The following is a 20,205-nucleotide window of genomic DNA, read 5'->3' as shown; positions in this document are numbered from 1 at the left end:
ATTCAAACTTTTCCTCATCAGCCAAACCACTAGAAACCACTGATTTTTTTTATCACCTCTACAGTGATGCCTTTTCCAGAATATCATGTATGTGGAATCATTATGTAGCCCTTTCTGATGAGTTTCTGCCACTTAGCTACATGCACTTAATATTCAGCCATGTCTATTTGTGGCTTTATAGCAATTTCTCTTTGTCACTAAATAACATTCCATTCTATGGAAGTGCCATAGTTTGTTTATTCACTCATCTGTAGAAGAATATCTGGGTTCTTCCCAGTTTTTGGTGATTATGAATAAAACTACTGTGAACATGTATGTACAAATTTTAATGCAAACACAAGTTTTCAAGTCAGTTGGGTAAATACCTAACAGCGCAATGCTGGATAATGTGGTATGAGAAGATTTAATTTTGTAAGAAACTACCAAACTACCTCCCAAAGTAACTATCATTTTGCAGTCCCACCAGCAAAGAATAAAATTTCCAGTTGCCTTGCATCCTTGCCAGCAATTTGTCAGTTTTTTTAATTGTAGCCATTCTAAGAAGTGTGTAATAGCATCCAATTGTTCTTTTAATTTGTAATTCCCTAATGACAGATAATGTTTGCTGAGGACTGAATATTTGTGTCTCCCGAAATTCTGACCAAAAAACAAACAAAAAAAATCCATTCACTTGGGATAGAAGTCAATACATATGGGAGAGAGAATGCTTTGAAAATTGTTAGGCTGAATATCCACTGTTTATGGAAATATCCATTGTTTATATGTAACCATGCAAAAAGAGTATTTCTTGTTTTAGGTATCTTTGAAGTATATAGCAAAAATCACTTTTACTTTGTTTATGATTAAATATAAATAGAATTTTTGAACTTGAAGGAACACTAGATACCATCCAGTGCAATCCTACTTTTATACAGATGGGGCTAAGAGTCTAGGTGACTTTGCCAAAATAGTACTGACATAACTACAATACGCTGAGAACAGAATTAAAGCCTCCTAACTCTGTGCTGGTCCACCCTCCACCAGGGATCTTAGCCCTCCCTGATCACCTCTCAAAATGGAAATGAAATATGGGATTGTGAGCCTGAAAACGACAGGATTACAAACAATGAAGAATTACATAAAAAAGCAGAAATTGAACTATGAAGAAAAATATAAAAAAGCTGAAATACTTTCCAAAGTAAAGTGACATTTCTCTCTTTTTCAGTGATGTCTTCATTCATTATTCTCCAAAATTCAGGTCCTCTGATAGGAACTGCAAAAGAACAAGGAGCCCAAGTTGTGCATGGATTCTCAGAAGGAATATTTTTCAGTCATATTTGAAACACACGCTAAATGCATTTTTAAGACACACTCTCAAAATCTCTACAGACCTTTTATATCCATGACAACTGTGTAGGCTGGAGTACTCCAGTTGCTCCAATATCCCAGTCCATCCAGCCTCTTACAGCGCACCTGAGCAGCATAGACTGCACACAGGTCTGGCACTGGGAGACTGGCGGATTTTGATTTTGCATCATATACCTCATACATCTGTAACGTAAGTCAAAGCATCAGATCGATCATTACTAACACAGAGATGGCTTAAGAACCCTGAAGTGCATTTTATTTTAATAAATTTAACTATTCCAAAATTAAGAGGGAACTGACTTCCTGTCTTCTGGCATTAGAGCTACTGATGTTAGCCAGCCTTGGATCATGAACTCCTTCAAGTTAAGGACAGTCTTTGTTATCTTGTTTCCTTCTAGTAACCAGATTTGGACTGGTTCTCTTGCTGTTATGAATTTTAACCTAGTAGTTAACAGGGCCTGCTGTAGAGAATCTCTGACATTCAGTCTCCTCAGTAAGGAGGTAAATGGTCACAACTATAGGTATGTGTCTGGTTGTTTGATAAAAGCAGCTTCTTCCCAAATACATTCCATTGAACACATGTGTACTAAAGAATATTATTAGATGTTAGAGGAAAAAGAGTTTCTTGGTGAAATGAGTTTGAGAAACATAGAATGAAATAAAGTCACAAATGTTTTTTTAATGAAGGACCTCTTCTGACCTTTAATATGTAATAAATTATGACTCTACAGTAGGAATATACAGTGATGCAGGGTTTCCTAAACTTATTTAGCCATGCAAGTTTTTCTTAAGGAACATTTTATGGGACAAATGTTCTATAAAATTCACCTTGGGAAGTAATAGATTGCAGGAAATTTTATTCCTTTAAAGGGTTAAACATATCACTCTAATAAAACTACAGAATACAGAGAATATACTAACTAAATAAATCTTATGCCAACAAAATTATTTTATGAAATAAAGTTCTTAAAAATTATAAAAAATAACATTTACTGAAGCAAACTAAAGAAACTTTCAGATAAAAGGTACCTTCCATTGTATTTCTTTTCCACTTAAACCATAACGAATCTGAAATTGAAGATTATTCTCTGGAAAAATTGGCTTTTTCCAAGATACCTTCAATAATCCAATCCTTACAGTAATTTCCGCTTTCACATTGGACGGAGGTAGTGGTTTCACTAGAAATTTAAAAAACTGTATGTTAACAGTAATAATGTTTAAAAAAACATTATTATGATATTATAATCTCCATACATTATATCAGTGATTTTCAAAATTTTTGATCTCATGGCACATATAAACTAATTACTGAAATTTTGTGGCACACCAAAATATATATATTTTTTGCCGATCTGACAAAAAAAAGGTATAATTTGATTCATTCACACCAGATGGCTGTTGTTGTGTTGGCTGTTGTCATTTTTTTTATTTGACAACCTAAGGGGAAAGAGGTACATGCCCCTGACTAAATAGTCAGATATTGCATGTATTAAAAATTCTTGTAGCACACAGGTTGAAAATTGCTGCCCTATATTTATAGAGCAATACCTTTTTTTCAAAAATTTCACATTCCTTATCTCATTTGATTGCCTACAATTTTACTTAATAAATAAGAAAGGGATTATTTTACAGATAGAGAGGTTGTCCATATCACTCTGCAAGTGTATAGTAAAACCTAGTTAGAAATTGAGCCTTTGGCTCTATATGCAGAAGATTCCATACTGAAAACATGATAAACATCAGTAGCAAACTCTGTTCCATGTAGAGCTTTAATTCAAGGCAAAACAAAAAAACAAAACAAAACATGTACTGTATCCATTTCCACATGTGTGAGTTTCAAACTCTTCTTCTACTATCTACTATTATGTATTTCTGGGTCAAGGTCAGAGGTAGTCTTACAGAGACTTTGTTCTGTAAAATCTAGGAAAAACAGGCTTCTAAGGGGCAGATATGGAGGCACAGGTGACTAGACTAGGAAGAACTTTTTTAAAAAATAGAAAAGACAATATATACACTTGATATATTTGGAAACCAAAAGTCTCATTGCCCAAACACAGCAGAGTGAGCCTCTGATGCTCCACACTTCATCAACCGTAATACTATAAATTGTTGATGACTAAAACACCTAAACTTTATCACTAGTGCACAGTTTCTCTTGATTATTCAACTCTTCATACACCAAGAAGGCATTCTTCACCAACGTATACAATGACATATATTACACCTCTTAAAAAGATAACTTCTCCTTAGGAAAAGAAGCACAGAATGAATGTATGTTCAAGAGACCCAAAGACACTAAATCTGTAATTGTACTTGATTGAATCAAGTGGACATCATATGGACATATTCCATGAATATCCAGTTTGTAGAAAAGATGCTTGGAAGTATAATAGTTTATGTGTTTCCCACAATACTAACACTGAGAAGTATGAAGAGTAAGTTTATTGGGTGATAAAACAGTCACAGAGCCCTTATCTGGCTAGCCCAAGTTCATAAAGTGAGGAAGAAGTAGAGCTGGCATTTGGATCGCAAAGTATAATCTCCACGATGTTTTCTTGTACTAGGTAGGAAATATAAGCCCAACTTAAACTTCTTATTTAAATATCAAAAAGAGAAACATCAAAGTTACTCAGATATAGAGCTGAAAACATCTTGCATTTGTTATATATTACATGTGAAGGTGTATCTGTGCATGTTTCTGGGATGGGGAGGTAGAAGGGTTCTTTGCTATCTTAGGATACTTAGTACTAAATAGGTACTGCCTATAGTAAAATCATTACCATTAAATCAGACTAAATCGTGTGTGTGTGTTGATTAATTGTGACTTTTATGTTGAAAGAGAAATCTAAACACTATGTGTGCTCCTTTTATTTTATTGTTCAAATACATTTGCCTCCATGTTCCCGCCACCCCTTTCACCTGCCCCACCCACCCCCACCTCCCACCATGAGTGCTTCTTATATTTAACAAAATGCAGGTTTTAATTCTGATGTGTACTAATTATTTGAAAGTATAATAAGTCAAATAGTAATTTTTGGCATAATTTCCCAACAAATAGTATATAGCACCAAAGTATATTCTTTTACCTATGGTGCATAATCATAAATGGGTCGTTTCTCAAAGATCCCACAGTAATACCAGAAGGATATATCAAATTTTCTCAGGGCCCTCTTAATTCTTTGAAATCAAAATGTCTTTTTAAAAAAGTATTTAGAAGTTCATGATGGATGTCAGCATTCCCTGTCTATTCTCTCTTCCTCACTTGACTTTAGCTATTTTGAATCCTGCTCCCTACACAGCCTCATAAATTATAGTCTTGGGTTATTACTATTCAGATTACTAAAACCATCAGGATACCTAAATTAAACTTTGAAATTTAAAAACATCAAATGTTTCTATACGTACATTGGGGGAAAAATACAAAGTAGTGCACTGTTTAGAATATTGCTAAATTTCATTCCCAGTGACCAATATAATTCATTAAATAGTATGTTCAAATTATTCTTATTGCTTAAAAAATTGTGCTATAAATAATTAAAAATAAAATCAAAATGGTAAAACTTTCAAAGGCTGATTGTCTTTTCAATTCCACTGTGAACAGAAAATAAAAATTTTAATTTAATATGATCAGAAAATGGTAAAATTATTTTAAAGTATAATAAATCAAATAGTCATTTTTGGCATAATTTCCCAACAATATAGTATAAAGCACCAAAATATATTCTTTTACCTCCGCTGCATAATTATAAATGAGTCTTTTCTCAAAGATTCCCTAGTAATATGAGAAGTATATATCAAATTTTCCCTAGGCTCTCTCAATTTATATATTGTTAAAATATAACAATTTCCCTGAATCAACCTAAATCTTAACCTTCTAATAAAAATAAAGACACACAATAAAGTTTAACATACCCATGGAATCAGGAACGACACATGTTGGAGGAGAATCAAGTGAACCCAAAGAGTGATTGATTCTTATCCACATTGTATAGCCAGATAATAGAAAGATTGGCTGAAATACGCATTCATAAAAACCATCTCTCTGCAAATGGCAATCTTTGGGTTCAGATGTGGGATGAATAGATGGAACATCAGAACAGTAAAGGCTGCTCCTTTAAAGATGTGAAAACAGACAATTAATATACAACATTGATGAAAGCAGTAAGATACTAAGAATTCCGCTTTGCTGTTTAAAAGGTACAGTCTTTTTCCACTGGAAAATAGATGTTCTTATTAAATAGGTATTTTTGAATTCCCGGCTGCATCATAATCTTGTCCATCCATAAAAGCAGACAGAAACTCTAATTAAATATTTCATTATGCACTAAGTGGGGATACAAATGAAATTAAATGGCACTGTTCTAACAAGGAGATAATGACCCAGTTAGAGATAGAACCTGTAACACTTTGAAAGCTAAGCTAATATTATACCTAAGGAAAATAAATTTCTTACACTTTCCATACAGATTAAATTCCATGACAAACTACAAACATAATTGATAGTAAATTACAGCATTATAGTGTCCTAATGTTTTCTAGTTCAAACATAACTTTTAAAATAACAATTCTTGATTTGCATATGAATCATATAGTCAAGTATATCATTCATCTCCTCAGAGAAGAAAATCAAGAAAATACTGTTTTATAACCAAGCCCCTACCAACACCCCACCTCAAAACATATAAAGCATTTCTCCTCTTCCTTGAAATAGCCCTTATACCACTATCTGCACTTAATACGACATTTAAATGGCTAAAGTAGTAGCTACTGTTCCCTAATTAAGTATATTCTACCTTCCTCTTTCAAGAAGAAAGTCTACAAGAATGGTGGAATGACAATATTTCTACAGGAAATTTTTATCTCACCATATCCACAGAAAAATTAGAGCAGCAGAAGTAATACCTACCTATGATATCTCAACTGCAAAGTACTCCCCACGAGTGATTGGATTGCATTGGTTGACCATCTGCAAGTCATTTTAGTTAAGTACCCATCAGTTTCACATAATATATTGATATTGACATCTATTTAAAACACATAAAAATATTAATATATAGCAGAAACACCAAAAAAATTTTAATGAAAATAAAATTTCCTTACATCTTTCTTCAATGGGACTCTACCATAGGGTCCATAAGATAAACGTATCTTGTGGAACAACGAAGACCTCAGTCTGCTTACCAAGCACATAGAGCTCAGCATAGCGATGGTGGCACTCGTGCTCGCTGCAGCAGTACACTGCGTCGTAGGTGAACCTGCCTCGAGGTCTGGTGGCGTTCAGATTGGAAAGGGTAACTTTACTAACATGGTCACCCACAATGTCATACTGGCTTTCAGGAATTTTCTCAGCTAAATTCATCCACCAAACAATCTTTTTTGAGGGAAGAACTTTGTTTTCATTTTTGTAGATGCAGTGAAAGGAAACATTAGACCCAACACTTGTCAGAATTTTGGGTGGAAAGTACATGACGTCTGTAATGACCGAAGAAAGGAAGAAAATCAGATGACAGAAAAACATCATGTGAACAATTAACAATGTAACAAGGATTCCCAAAGCATTCAGGATTGTGCTGCCAAAAATAAAATGAGTGTAGCAAGAGATTGCACAAATGTAATTGCCGACAAATGTTGGTGTACAGTTATTTAGCATCACAAGCACTCCCGTTCTCAAACACTTGACCTTTCAAAGAAGTCATCAGTATTTTCTAAACATAGAGACATTTTTATTGTAAAGTGTTTTAGTGATTAATGGTCACTTGCTAAACGGTAGGTAGAAAACTAATGAAAGTGAAATATAGTCTAATTCTACAGTGACACGCCTTCACTGAGATTTTGCTTAAAGAATCTGAAGCTTAAAAAACGGTGAGTCCTTAAATCACTGTAAGATAAAATCCCCCCCAAAAAGGTGGTTGTTATTGTCTCATTTGAATACATGAAAATTTCAAATTAGCAGGGAAAGTACAGAAATAATCTTTAAATAAGAAAACTAGTTAGGAAATATAAATTTAGTAATTCACCACTATACAAAGCAGGTCTGTAGTAGCATCTTGAGTTATTTAATGACAATCTCTTGTGGCCGAAGACAAGGGGAACCAGTATTTTTCCAAAATATTATTTTTAATGACTATACACTATTCCACACTACTTTTTTAGTCCTTATTGTTGGAAACATAGTTTGTTTATCTTTTAAAATTAGAGATAGAATAAAAGTCAACAACTGTTAACATAGAGAGAAATTATTTCTGCCAGCGTGATTACAAAATCAACATATTTCAATTGTACAATTTAAAGCAACCCATTTTCTGCTGATAGAATATAAATATCTGTTTTCTTATGTAATACCTGGATTAGCCTCAAAAACAAAATTGAAAACACTTAATTGGTTTTTAAGCTTTCTGTAATAGCATCCTAAACTTCAAAATCTTTATATTTACCATCTATGTAAGACACTGACGTTTTGTATGTCTACAGTTAAACATAAACAGGACAAAACTTAATAGCATGAAATTACTGGACAGAAGCCAGTCCATTAGAGTTGTCAGCTGGCACAGGGAGGCATTCTGCCCTCACTGGTACATTACTTAATGCACACAAGTACCTAGCACTGACCTGAGAGATCATTAACCTACCTTCAATGTGCTCCACATCTCATTACTGAATTGCTTCAAAAGTCTCAGAAAAATCCATTTTTAAAAGAGTACAAATGAACGTTCAAAAAGTAAGCTGAGGCTTTTAGATTTAAAGGTAATAAAAACTGAAAACATTTCACTTCAAAATCAAATGCATATTATTAAGGCTTAATTGAGAAATGAGATTAAAGTCAAAGTATTTTGGCATTATAAATGCTAAAATACTGGCTTAAAATAAGAAAAACAATTTATTAAAAACTTCACAATTTGTAGAATTTACATTAAACAAATGTATTGAAATGATGTGAATGTTGACTATTTAATTTTTTAAATAATATAATATGTATTTTATCCCCCTATGAGATACTATGCAATATTTAATTTGTAAAAAAAGAAAACAATAATGATTTTCTTCTCATGGCCAAGTAGCAATACCTTTGCAGGATCTACATTAATGAATTTTATTAAAAGAGGATATTCTACTGATAATTATTAGTGAATTACTCATATTACTAATAGTCACTCATTAGTGAATATATCAGAACACTTAAAAGTTATTTTAAAATGTGTTTCTTTCGTATGAAAATTGACTTTTTAATCCTTAGAGCAAATTACCTAATTTTTTATGGGGAAACTATGTTCTCTAACGTATTATAAGAGCGCCACATGTGAAATGTACAAAGCATCTATTATCTACTCATCCTCTACTTTGGCAGCAACCAGAGTGTGGTTAATAGAGATGTTACAAGAATTCAGCCTTCTAAAGTTGTTCTCAATGTGTAGCATAACCTCAATGCAATATCCTTGGCCTCCATAAATTCTGGCAAGGTCCTAGATTTTCCTCTAAAAGTCCAAGACCTCCCAGAAGTGCAAAAGAACTAGCCAATTCATTTTCCAAGAATCAATAATTCCCTGATTAGGAACAGACAATTCTTCATTTACTGTGCACTTGGTAGGTATCGCGTTAATATCAATAATACCAATGAATAAAAAGTCGTAGATATAAAGGCACTGGTAATTAGCTTTCTGTTTGCTATGACATCGATATAGCAGGTAACCTCTGTCTAAATAAATAAATCAATCCAAAGTATTTGGAAATGATGAAACAGGTGTGCCAATTCATTCTAAATAAATAAAACTATTTTAAGACTCCTGGGCCTCTATGTAAAAGGAAGTTTTGAATAAACTACAGTTTTCTTGATGCTAAAGATAACTTTAAAAATATGAAAACTCAAAGTGAAAACTCTCAAAATCAGGCATCTGTAGTGAAAATAATATTTTATTACATAGTATGTAATATTCAAATAAAATTTTAATATTTGAAATTTATATCAAATACATCTGATTTTTAAAATGTAAGTAAGTTAAGGAAATGTAAATACCAGTGGTGTTCTGAATTTGTGAATTTGAAACTGTTATATTAACTCTATCTTTTGCATAAGAAAATAATTCAACAAGGTGTTGCTCTGGATGCACACAAACCTGGGAGCTCTTACACAAGCTCATTAGCAATTAACTTTGTAAAATCTAAGTAGAAAATTAATATTGTGTTCCTCTTTCTTGTTTTAGCACCACAAAATTTAAGAGTCTTATAATATGTCAAAGGCAACTTGAAAAACCATATTTCTTTTTTAATAGAAGGTACTACTACAAAACTTACCTTGTGTGGTAAAAATAAGAGGAATGCTCCAGTCACTCCAGATTCCTGGGCCATCCAGCCTCTTGCCTCTCACCTGAACTTCATATGAAGACCCAGGCAGCACACTGTCTATTAGCAGAGATGTAGCTTGGACAATCTCATAGGCCTGTTAAATATTATTTGAAACACCAGAGCATCAAGTGAACATGAACCCTTTACCAAAACTGATCACAAGCAAGTCTCAACAAATTTCAAAGAATTAAAATCTTAGAATAGTTAGCTGGCCACAAAGGAGTTAAACAGAAATCAATAATCCAATAACAAAGGTTGACACATTAGTCAATAAAATTTTACATAGCCTGTGAGTCCAAAAAAAAATTACCATGACAATAAGTATTTTTAACTGGATGAGAATGAATATTGATTTTTCAAATTTTGAGATATATGAGGTCTGTCCAGAAGCTATCTAGCCATGTAATATGAAAAACAGAGACATTTACTGAAGAAGACACAAGAAACATTGTACATAGGACAATGATGCCTTAGTCCCCTTCAAAGTAGGCACCTTGGGACCTCACACAGTTCTACCAATCGCCATCAGCTGCCCTGTTGTATTTTCCTGAATCTCATCAATGGTCTGAAATCTCTTCCCTTTCAAAGGTGATTTTAGTTTTGGGAAAAAACAGAAGTTGCAGGGCACTAAATCTGGGCTGTAGCGGGTCTAAGTCTCCTGGACGATTTGATGTGTCGCCAAAAAACTCTGCAAAATACATGATGCATGTGCAGGCATGTTGTCGTGATGCAGCTGCCAATCACCAGCTGCCCACAGCTGCAGCCTTCTGAATCATCCGAACAGTTTCCACAGAGGAATGTTCAAGCTTCATGCAAAATTTGATGCAGATTCATTGCTCTACTTGCTCAGTCATTTTGAATGCGATGGTGACACAGTAGACATGGTCACTCAACAGGGCCTACTGCCCCTACTGATTAGTACAGTGAAGTCATCATTGTTGACAAATGCGCATTCCAGTCCACTCTCCTTTGTTGCCATGTACATCAATGCTTCGCAAACTGTTCCTGTTATATTAAAAATGACTGGGCTTTTTCCAGATAAACCTTGTATAGTTAATGTCAGTGGAAAGTTTCAAGCTACTGCTGACAACTGTAAAGTACATGATAGAAAATGGTGAACAGAAATCTATAAACTTTCCTAGAAGACAATAGCACAGAAGGAGGGCATAAATGATTTTTAAGAACCTGAGTCTGATGAATTATAATGAATCAAATTACAGTTTATAAAGTAGAGATAGAATATTTAAGAGACCTAACTCTGCATTAAATGACCACCAGTGAAGAATTGCCTAGCAAGTAAATGTTGTTTTTTTTTCAAATTAATACATGTATTGATTTTAGAGAGAGGTGAAGTGGGGGTAGAGAGAGAGGGAGAAACATTGATGTAAAAGAGAAACATCAATTGGCTGCCTCTCATACACACCACGACCAGAGATTGAACCTGCAGCCTAGGTGTGTGCCCTGATCAGGAATCAAACTTCCAACCTTTTGGTGTATGAGACAATGCTCCAACCAATTGAGCACACCAGCCAGGGCTCTAATAATGTATTCCAAAACTACTGAACCCCCCTGCCACTTAGCCTTTGGGGAGCCATCGAATGAAAATGGTGAAAAGCATCAGGAACTGAGTAAACAATATCAAGATATCTAGCAGGTGCTCAATAATACTTACTGAAAGAATGAAAAAAGGATTTGATGCTCCTCACAGTACAAATGCACGCACTGTACTGCATGGAAACAAATATATTGAGCAATTTTTAAAAAGGATTAAATGTAAAACCAGAAATCTGTAGGTGAAAAAAATTATAAATGAATTCAGGTTTGTGTAACTGAACTTCCTGTAGCCATTTAACTGCGTGTGTGCATATGTGTGTAAATGAGAGGGAGAGAGGAGAGATGGGAGAGAGAAGAGGGAAGAGGAGAGAGAGACATCTAATACACATAAACTTTTTTGGAAGAGGAACTTTCTCTGGCACTAAATTCTGGAAGGACTTTGTCATGCTCCTCAATATATAACATAGATTCATATATAAGCAACACTAGTGACATCAAATAATTTTCTAAAAGCATTTTACAGAAGATGCAGAAATGCTGTTCATATGGTAATTCTCTATGCTGATCTTAAATGAAAGCCAGCAGTATAATATTAAAGTATAACTGATTCTGTTCTACAAGGAGCAGGCACATTTGGTATGTGGAGGGCACTTTCTATGGGACTTGGATGGGTCTCACCTATACTTTAGATGTGTCTCAACTTTTCCGTGTATTTACTTACTTCTCTCATACTTGCTGTAGAATTCTCTGAATATTTCACTTGATATTGAAGTTGAAAAGGTACCAATGTTGAACTGGACCAAGAAATCTTTAAGTCACCACTGTCTGTGATTTCCATATGCAAACCTAATGGTGGATCTGGCTTCACTTAAGGGGGGAAGAAAAAGCACACTTTTAAGTCAAGCAGTTTTTATGATAATCATTAAATGAGGTCAAATTGAATTTTTAGCATATCCCATTCCTTCAACTACTTAAAAGGTGACCTTATTCGGTGGCCAATTACATAACCAGAATATTGGGTCCATTCCTTGTATCTTACTGTAGCAATTTCGTTTCCTTCTTCCTAAGTGATAAAAACTATAAATTAGTAAATAAAATTATTTTGAAAAAAGTGAATTCCTGCTGTTAAAAAAGCTGGCTTCACTTTATTTAACTTACCATTTCACAAACTTATTTGAAGCCTCCCCTCCACTACATCCACCCACTCATTTTGGTGGATAACAAGGAAAAAAGCATTTTGCAGAGTCCTATTTGGAAAATGCTTACAGATTTTGCATGCAAATCTGCATGCAAATTAATGTAAATATGCATGCAAAAGTCAGAAAATTTCCCTTAACTTTAAAATACAACAACCTAGATACACCTATTGAAATAACCCACAGCATACATATTTTACATGTAATAAACACAGCATAAGCAGGCCTTGATTGGTCACCAGAAATGGTGATGGAGTTTCTCAACTTAATGGGCTGTCTAACCTGGTAAATGATTTCTGAGTTTATATGTGTACATGTGTGTTTATGTATGATATGTTTTTGTATATAAATATGCAGAGTTATTCATCTGTGTGTAGTTTTAAACATATAACAAAACCTTTAAATTATTTGCAGAAACAATGTAAACATCTTACAATAAAGAATTAATTGAATAAATTTATGGTTCATCCCTGTAAGGGAAATTTATATAGCTATTAAAAATTATATTAAAGAATATTAAAAATGTTTAATATCATTAGTTTTAAAAGTTTACTAAACAACACCTATACTTGAATTCCTGATTTATTAAAATTAAGTAAAAAGCATATGTATAAGTATGTAATAAAAGTAGGAAAAACGGCAAAATGATAGAAAACAGATGATGCATTTTTCTTCTTCACGCATCTGTCTCAATATTTTTACAATTAACAGAAAATAATCATTATATTGAACATTTACTGATTTGAATTTTATTTTCAAGAAATAAAATGGCACAAATATTTTTCATATTCTACATTTTCAGAAATTTGGATATAGTTTTTTCTTTTCCTTGAGTCAAAACTAATAGTTTTTATTTTATGCAGCATATTGCAAATTGTATTTGCTTTAAAGAAGGAATAGCTAAACACTAAAGTCTAAAAAAATGAGTGAAATTCACTCAGTTCCCATGACCAAAAAACAAAACAAAGACACTAAATCATGAAATATAAATTATACAATCCCATAAACACATGATAGAGGCTCCCAAATATTTATCTCTTCTGAACTCTCCACTCACATATCCTGCTGCCTACTCAACATTTCTTAGGTTTCTAATAAGTATCACAAACATGATGTAGCACATACCTAATCCTCCCAAAATTTCCCCATCTCAGTATCTGGAACCACCAATCACTGGCATGCTCAGCTCCAAGCCAAAGTGTTTTCCGTGAGTCCTCTGTATCCATCACACTCCATACTCAATCCCCTAGAAACTTCAACACCCCCCTTCTCCCAAATAGACCCCGAGTTTGATCATTATTTTATTTCTCCACCTGCTTAACCCTAAGCCCGCTGGACAATTCCAACAGCATCTCATCTGGGTCCTCTGCTTTTACTCTTGCACCAGTCAACACCACTTCTCCATCAATTTATTTCTCCACATAGAGTAAATTTTAAATATGCAAATATCATCCCACCCCCAACACACACACACACACACACACACACACACACACACACACCCCCACACCCACACTCACACCCACACCCCCCCCGATCATATTGTTCTCCTGGTTCAAAAGCTTTCATTGCAACTGGAATAAAATACAAACTCTGTAACTGTGGCTTATGATATGATCTGGACCCAGATAACTCTGACCACATATCCAAATATTCTACCTCATTCCCTCCAAGCATGAGGGCTTTCTCCTTGGTTCCTCCAACAATCAAGCTCATTCTGTGTCAAGGGCTTAGTGAATGCTATTCTTCCTGTTTGGAGCACCTTTTTTTCTGGGTTTTTATGTGGCTATCTCTTCTTCACCAGCTTAAATTCTACATCCTAAAAGAGATTTTCTGTGACCTCCATAGCTGAAATAATAACCCCAATGCCTAACACTCTTCATCACCACCTGTCATTTCTTTCATGACATGATTTTTGAACATTATACACCCAAATATGAGGAAAAATTCCCAAGTTATCCCTAAAGAAAGACAAAATTCTTTTTAAAGTTTTTATACAGTCTATCATAGCACTTCCTCTTTATTTTAAAATTCAATTCAATGCTGTCTCCAAATATTTCTGAAAAATCACCTGATAAGAATTGGTTTTAAAGAGATGATATTTAATATACATTTTATATCCTTTTTTTCCTGAGGTATAACTTCATGACTGAATTGCTTAAATATCATTGTAATTATGCTGTGAAGATCATAAATATATCCCTAGAGGACAAATTATTTGAAAGTTCTAATGCTACAATACAATGCCGTATGCAGATTCAAAAAGTGACATATCCCCAATAACTTAGAAAATGAAGGAAAATTGTGTCAGACACCTAGAAAAGTCACTCTCATGATGTCAAAACAATGATGCAAAGATGCATGCAAAGAGCTTATATATAATTATTTAAGGAAATATGAGTGGAAAATAGTAACACTGTTAAGTTATATATAACTTATATATAATATATTACATATAATATATTATATATGATATAAATTATATATCATATATAATATAAGTTATATTTTATATAATATATTATAAAATAATTTAATATATTATGTTATATATAATTTATATAATATACATTATATAAATTATATATTAATTTAATTATACAATATATAATTATATATTAATTTACATATAATATAAATTATATATTAATATTGTTAAATATATAATATATACTTATATATTATATATTTATATATACTTATACATTGTTAAATATATAATTTAACAAATACACAAAACTGAATATATTAAATACTTTAAGTTAACACTTATGTTAATTATATTTGTAGTGATATATTCAAATTGATCAAAAAAATTGGGAGGGATCTTTGCACTAAAAATATGGGGCATTACCTATTATTTGAGTTTTTCTTATGATCAGATTTGTATAGCAAATTACTCCTTGTCTACTTTTTAGTTTAGTTTCTCTCTACACACTATTATTTGTCCCTACTCTATGAGGTAAGAACTTTGTCTCATTCGCCACTGTTATCCCCACCTCCCAAATCATGAGCTTCTGAGAAATATTTATTGAAGGAATAAATTCAGGCAAAAAAACAACCTTCTAATTATTTTCGTAAATAGTTATCTAAGATGTAAAAAAATGATAAGCAAACAATTCATATCCGTTAAGATCCAAGATTTAAAGAAATCAAGCTGTTTTCAAGAAAGAGTTACAGCTGCAAAAATAACAATACCACTGTTAAATCCTTCCAGAAGCTGCGGTTGGTACTCCCTAGCACTACATTTATTGTACCATTATTACAGCATTGGTCAAAGCAAGATGAGCTAGTGACAGATCTTGTAATCAAGGTTTAACCTGTTTGCATGACTGATGTTTTAGGTCTGTGATCTTTCTTATGCACAACTTACCAATATTTATGGGTTGAACTGACATTAGAGGTGACTGAAACACTACTCCAGCCAATGTGATTTTTAAGTACATAAGAAGAGTGTCATTGAGTTTGGCTGCTGGCACAGACACGCGGCATTCACAACCTTCACGAACAGTACAGTTGCACGGAAGGAGCTGAAAACTGCCCGTCTCAGGGGCCAGCGGTGACTCTTCTAACAGGTCAGGCCTTCATGAAAAAGAAGAGCTAAATATAAATATACATGTGAAGATACTGGATATATTTAAAATGTAGGATACAAAATTCAAATTGAGATAATCTATTCTGGACACCCAGTTTAAAGGGCAATGGCAAAAAGATACATTATATCAGAGAAACAAAGATAAGGGTTAAAGCAGTTTAGCCATCAACAATAATATAAGCAAGAAAATAAGCAGTGGGGAAATTCTAAAAGGTAAGAAAAACTGCTATCCTAAAATCTTATACCCAGTGTAAATATCTTTCAAAATAAGCATGAAATAAAAGCTTCTTTTCAGACATACCAAAACTGAAAGAATTCATCACCATGAGACCTGCATTATAAAACATGCTGAAGAAAGTCCTTCAGGAAAAAAGAAAATGAGTGAAAGCAGATGAAAGTCTGGTTCTACGCAAGAAAATACAATTTCACTAAAAGGGTTAAGCATTTGCTGACAATATAAAGCAAAAATAATTATCATGTAGTGTGGGGTTTCTAACATAAGTAGAAGTAAAATGTATGACATTAGCACCAGCTTGAGGAGAGAAGAGGAGGTATGTTAGTATGCAGTGAAGTGGCATATTATCACTTGGAGGTATAATACCAGACTATAATAAGTTAAAGACCTATGTTATAAATCCTAAAGCAACCACTAAAATAATTTAAAAAAAGTTATAGCTAATAAACTACAATAATGAAGTCAATGGAGTATTAGTATAAAGATAGAAAAATAGAGTACTGGAACAGAATAGAGACCAACACCTACATGGACAACCAATTTTCTACAAAAGTAAAAAAGCAGTTCTATGGAGAAAGGGTAATCTTTTCAATGAATTGTGCTGGAACAGGGGAGGAAAAAATTCTTTGATCTATACATCACACCAGATTCAAAAATTAATCAAAATGGGTCACCAATTCAAATGTAAAACCTAAAGCTATGAAACTTCTAGAATAGAACATAGGAAAAAAAATCTGTGACCTTGGATTGGATAAAAATTTGTCAGCCTCAACACCAAAGGCATGGTTCATAAAGAACAAATTTATGAAGTGGACTTCTATCAAGGCTGAAAACTTCTGTTCTTTGAAAGACATTATGAAAAATACAGAAAGACAAGCCATAGATTGAAAGACAACATTTGCCTGTCATTTACTTGATAAAGCACTTGTATCGAGAAAATATAAAGAATGCTAAAAACTCAATACTACCAAAATTAACAATTCAATTTAAAAAAAGGCAAAGCCCTGGCTGGTGTGGCTCATTAGATAAGAGTGCTGGCCTGCGAACTGAAAGGTCCCTGGCTTGATTCCCAGTCAGGGCACATGCCTGGGCTGCAGGCCAGGTCCCCCCCGCATTGGAGGCATGCGAGAGGCAGCACTCAGTGTATCTCTCGCACATTGATGTTTCTCTTCTCTCTTTTTCCCTTCCTTCCCGTCTCTCTAAAAGTAAATAAAATCTTTTTTTTTTTAAATAGACAAAGATGCCAACAGTCAGTTCACCGTAGAAGAATGAAAATAAGGCCCTGGCCAGTGTGACTCAGTGGATCAGGAAACAACATTCACAGACCTTTTAACGTGCAAAGCTGTCCACTAGACACTGTATGAGGAGTAACACTGTGGTAAAAAAGCACACCGAACGCTGAAATTTAAACTCAAGTTCCTCTGTTTACTGATGAGCCATAGCCCATAGCCATGTAAGGGCATTTTGTGAGCCTCAGTCTCCATAATCAATAAAACATAGAAAATGTTGCACCATCTATCCTCTCAGGGTTGATGTAAAAATCAAAGAAAATTACATGAAAGTACTTCTGAAAACTTGCAGTGCTACACACCCTTAAAATACTGTTTTTAATAAGAGGTGAGATGACTTTGCACTTTCAATTTTTTGTAAATCTTTAAACAAAACCAATAATGCAATTTAAAAAATATCCTGCCATGCCTTTTATATGTTTTTCAAATATTAAAATAAAAGCTTTTATCAAAAGGGTATGGAACAAGTTGAATAAATTGTGGAATTTTGTATCAGAAGCTTTGACTGAAGAACTCCCAAATTTTAAGACAAAAAAAAAAGAAAAAGAAAGAAAAAGAACTGAACAGAAAACAAGACACATAGTCTCAACCAATATTTTAAAGGACAGGAAATTCTAGTAGTAGTAAAAAAAAAAAAAGTCAGAATTATACTCCCTTGATTTGGATGGTCTTGCCAACGCCATCCTTTCCTAAATACAATGGAGACTGTAGAACGGGACTGACTGCCAATTAAGTTAACTCTTTGGTTCTCTAACACTTCACTGTTGCACATTCTATTTAATCAATCTTCATTTTCTTTATTATTTCAATATGCACAAAGAAAATAAAAATATATGGCAAATATAGTAACTGTGTATTGTTGTAATGGTTACATATAACTATATTATATATTACAGTAATTCATAATTTGTTTTTTCTTACTTTTTTTGGTTGTTGTTTTTTCTTAAGAGCATTTCTATTCAGAAATTTCCCAAACCACCCCAACAGACAACCCTATCATGAAACTCTAATAATCAATCTAAAGCTAATTTCCAGATGTTCTGAGGAGCAGTCAGGAAACTATGGCCCAAAAGCCAAATATACCTGTTTTTGTACAAATATACCTGTGTGCATAGAAAGGTTTCTTATATTTTCAAATTTTTTTTAAAGAAAAAGGAGAAAGGAAGAATGTTCTGTGATAGATGAAAATTACATGAAAGTCAAATTTTAGTGTCCATAAAGAGAGTCATGCTCATTTGTTTACATATTTACTATGGCTACAAGGTTATGGCCTGCATAATCTAAATTATTTACTACCTCGTCCTTTAAGAAAAAAAAGTTTTTAATAACAGCTATAGGCCAAAAATACTTGGTATTCCTTCCTGGTGGTCACTTGACGGGCAAAGGATACAAAAACGGGGAAATCACATCATCATCAACTTTCATTATATAACATTTTTATAATTTACACACCATCTTGAGGATCGATAACTATTACAATTTTTCAAGCTGCCTTATGAGGGAACTAGCATCACCTATTTTATAGATAAGAAACTGAGGCTCAGAGAGAAGGCAGACCTGGAACTCACACGAAGTCTTGTGCTTCCATCTTCAGTGCTCATCTCTTACACATAAGCTTCCTTAGTATTACAACATAAATTTTTCTATTACCATTGTCATTTTATCTAGAAGATTAATAAATACTTTAGGGGCCACAACTAAAGAATCTTTAATCTGAGTGTGTTGATATTTCTACAAATCAGAACATTAGAGAATAAAATAATTATTTCAAATTATTTTTTTCCCTGAGAAAAATATTAGATATTTATCATATTTAAGAGAGCAGAAGTTTTTCTAAGTTTGTGTGAAAACTAGAAAATACCATCTTTGTTACATGCCAAAGTCAGGACAAGAACTCCTTTACCTTCAAAAAGACTTTAAAAAGTTTTTATGTATTTATAAACATGAAATGATACACTAAGTACTTGATCATTTTAAACTATAAGGATTAAAATGATTAGTATATTAAAATAAAAAAGAGAAACACCAGCTTAAAATAACCAAACTTAAGAATTACTGAAAATCTTGAAAAGTTTTTATACAGCAAAATATTTTATACCTTGCCAGTGTACGTATGTGCATGCACACACACACTCAGCACCTCTATTTAATCTCACTTTACTTGAAAATGAAAACAGTAAAAAAAAAAAAAGTTTATCAAATAAATTTTAAATTTGGTCTATTTGCAAATTTCACCATTTGGTCCATTTTTCCACTCAGAATTTACATATGTATAAACATTTAGTAGTGAAATTTCATTTTTGGTAGCCACAGTAGTTCATAGAAAGCACATTCTGTCCTCTGAACTTTGGTCGAATTATTTGCTTCCAAAAAAAATTTTCTCTTAATATATTAAAATTTCCACAAGCAGAGATTTATACTAAATTATTATAGGAATAATACCAAATTAGTGTCATCTAATTTTTTATCATGACATAAATTTAGAGCAAAACTAATGGATAAGCCAATCAACGGGTATTGGAAAATTTAGTATCAGCTTTGTATATAATTTAATCAAGTCATTTATATTAAATTTCAGGCTAGTAATTTATGTAAGATAGTAATCTGGGTAAATGTTACCCAGAAAGTCTACTTTGTCAATCCCAAATA

The 20,205-nt window shown here is 33.1% G+C and overlaps 1 protein-coding gene across 3 annotated transcripts in view; it reads right to left on the bottom strand.

Moving 5' to 3' along the window:
* LEPR (leptin receptor) overlaps positions 1 to 20,205 on the bottom strand; it is a 78,788-nt gene that overhangs the window by 17,627 nt on the left and 40,956 nt on the right. For all 3 annotated transcript variants that reach the window (XM_054574315.1, XM_054574320.1, XM_054574318.1), the window contains exons 6-14: positions 15,811 to 16,019; positions 11,963 to 12,108; positions 9,637 to 9,781; positions 6,529 to 6,819; positions 6,254 to 6,371; positions 5,260 to 5,459; positions 2,377 to 2,525; positions 1,371 to 1,530; positions 1,170 to 1,252 (exon numbers count right to left, since the gene is read on the bottom strand). In XM_054574315.1, coding sequence (XP_054430290.1) covers positions 1,170 to 1,252; positions 1,371 to 1,530; positions 2,377 to 2,525; positions 5,260 to 5,459; positions 6,254 to 6,371; positions 6,529 to 6,819; positions 9,637 to 9,781; positions 11,963 to 12,108; positions 15,811 to 16,019 — 1,501 coding nt within the window. The remainder of the gene's footprint in view (positions 1 to 1,169; positions 1,253 to 1,370; positions 1,531 to 2,376; positions 2,526 to 5,259; positions 5,460 to 6,253; positions 6,372 to 6,528; positions 6,820 to 9,636; positions 9,782 to 11,962; positions 12,109 to 15,810; positions 16,020 to 20,205) is intronic.

The sequence above is a fragment of the Pteronotus mesoamericanus genome, unplaced genomic scaffold (genome assembly GCF_021234165.1).
Source record: "Pteronotus mesoamericanus isolate MK-2021 breed Mesoamerican mustached bat unplaced genomic scaffold, CSHL_Meso_final contig_105, whole genome shotgun sequence".
NCBI lineage: Eukaryota > Metazoa > Chordata > Mammalia > Chiroptera > Mormoopidae > Pteronotus > Pteronotus mesoamericanus.
Note: the sequence above shows the minus strand (reverse complement) of the source record. Positions and strands in the feature narration are given on the sequence as shown.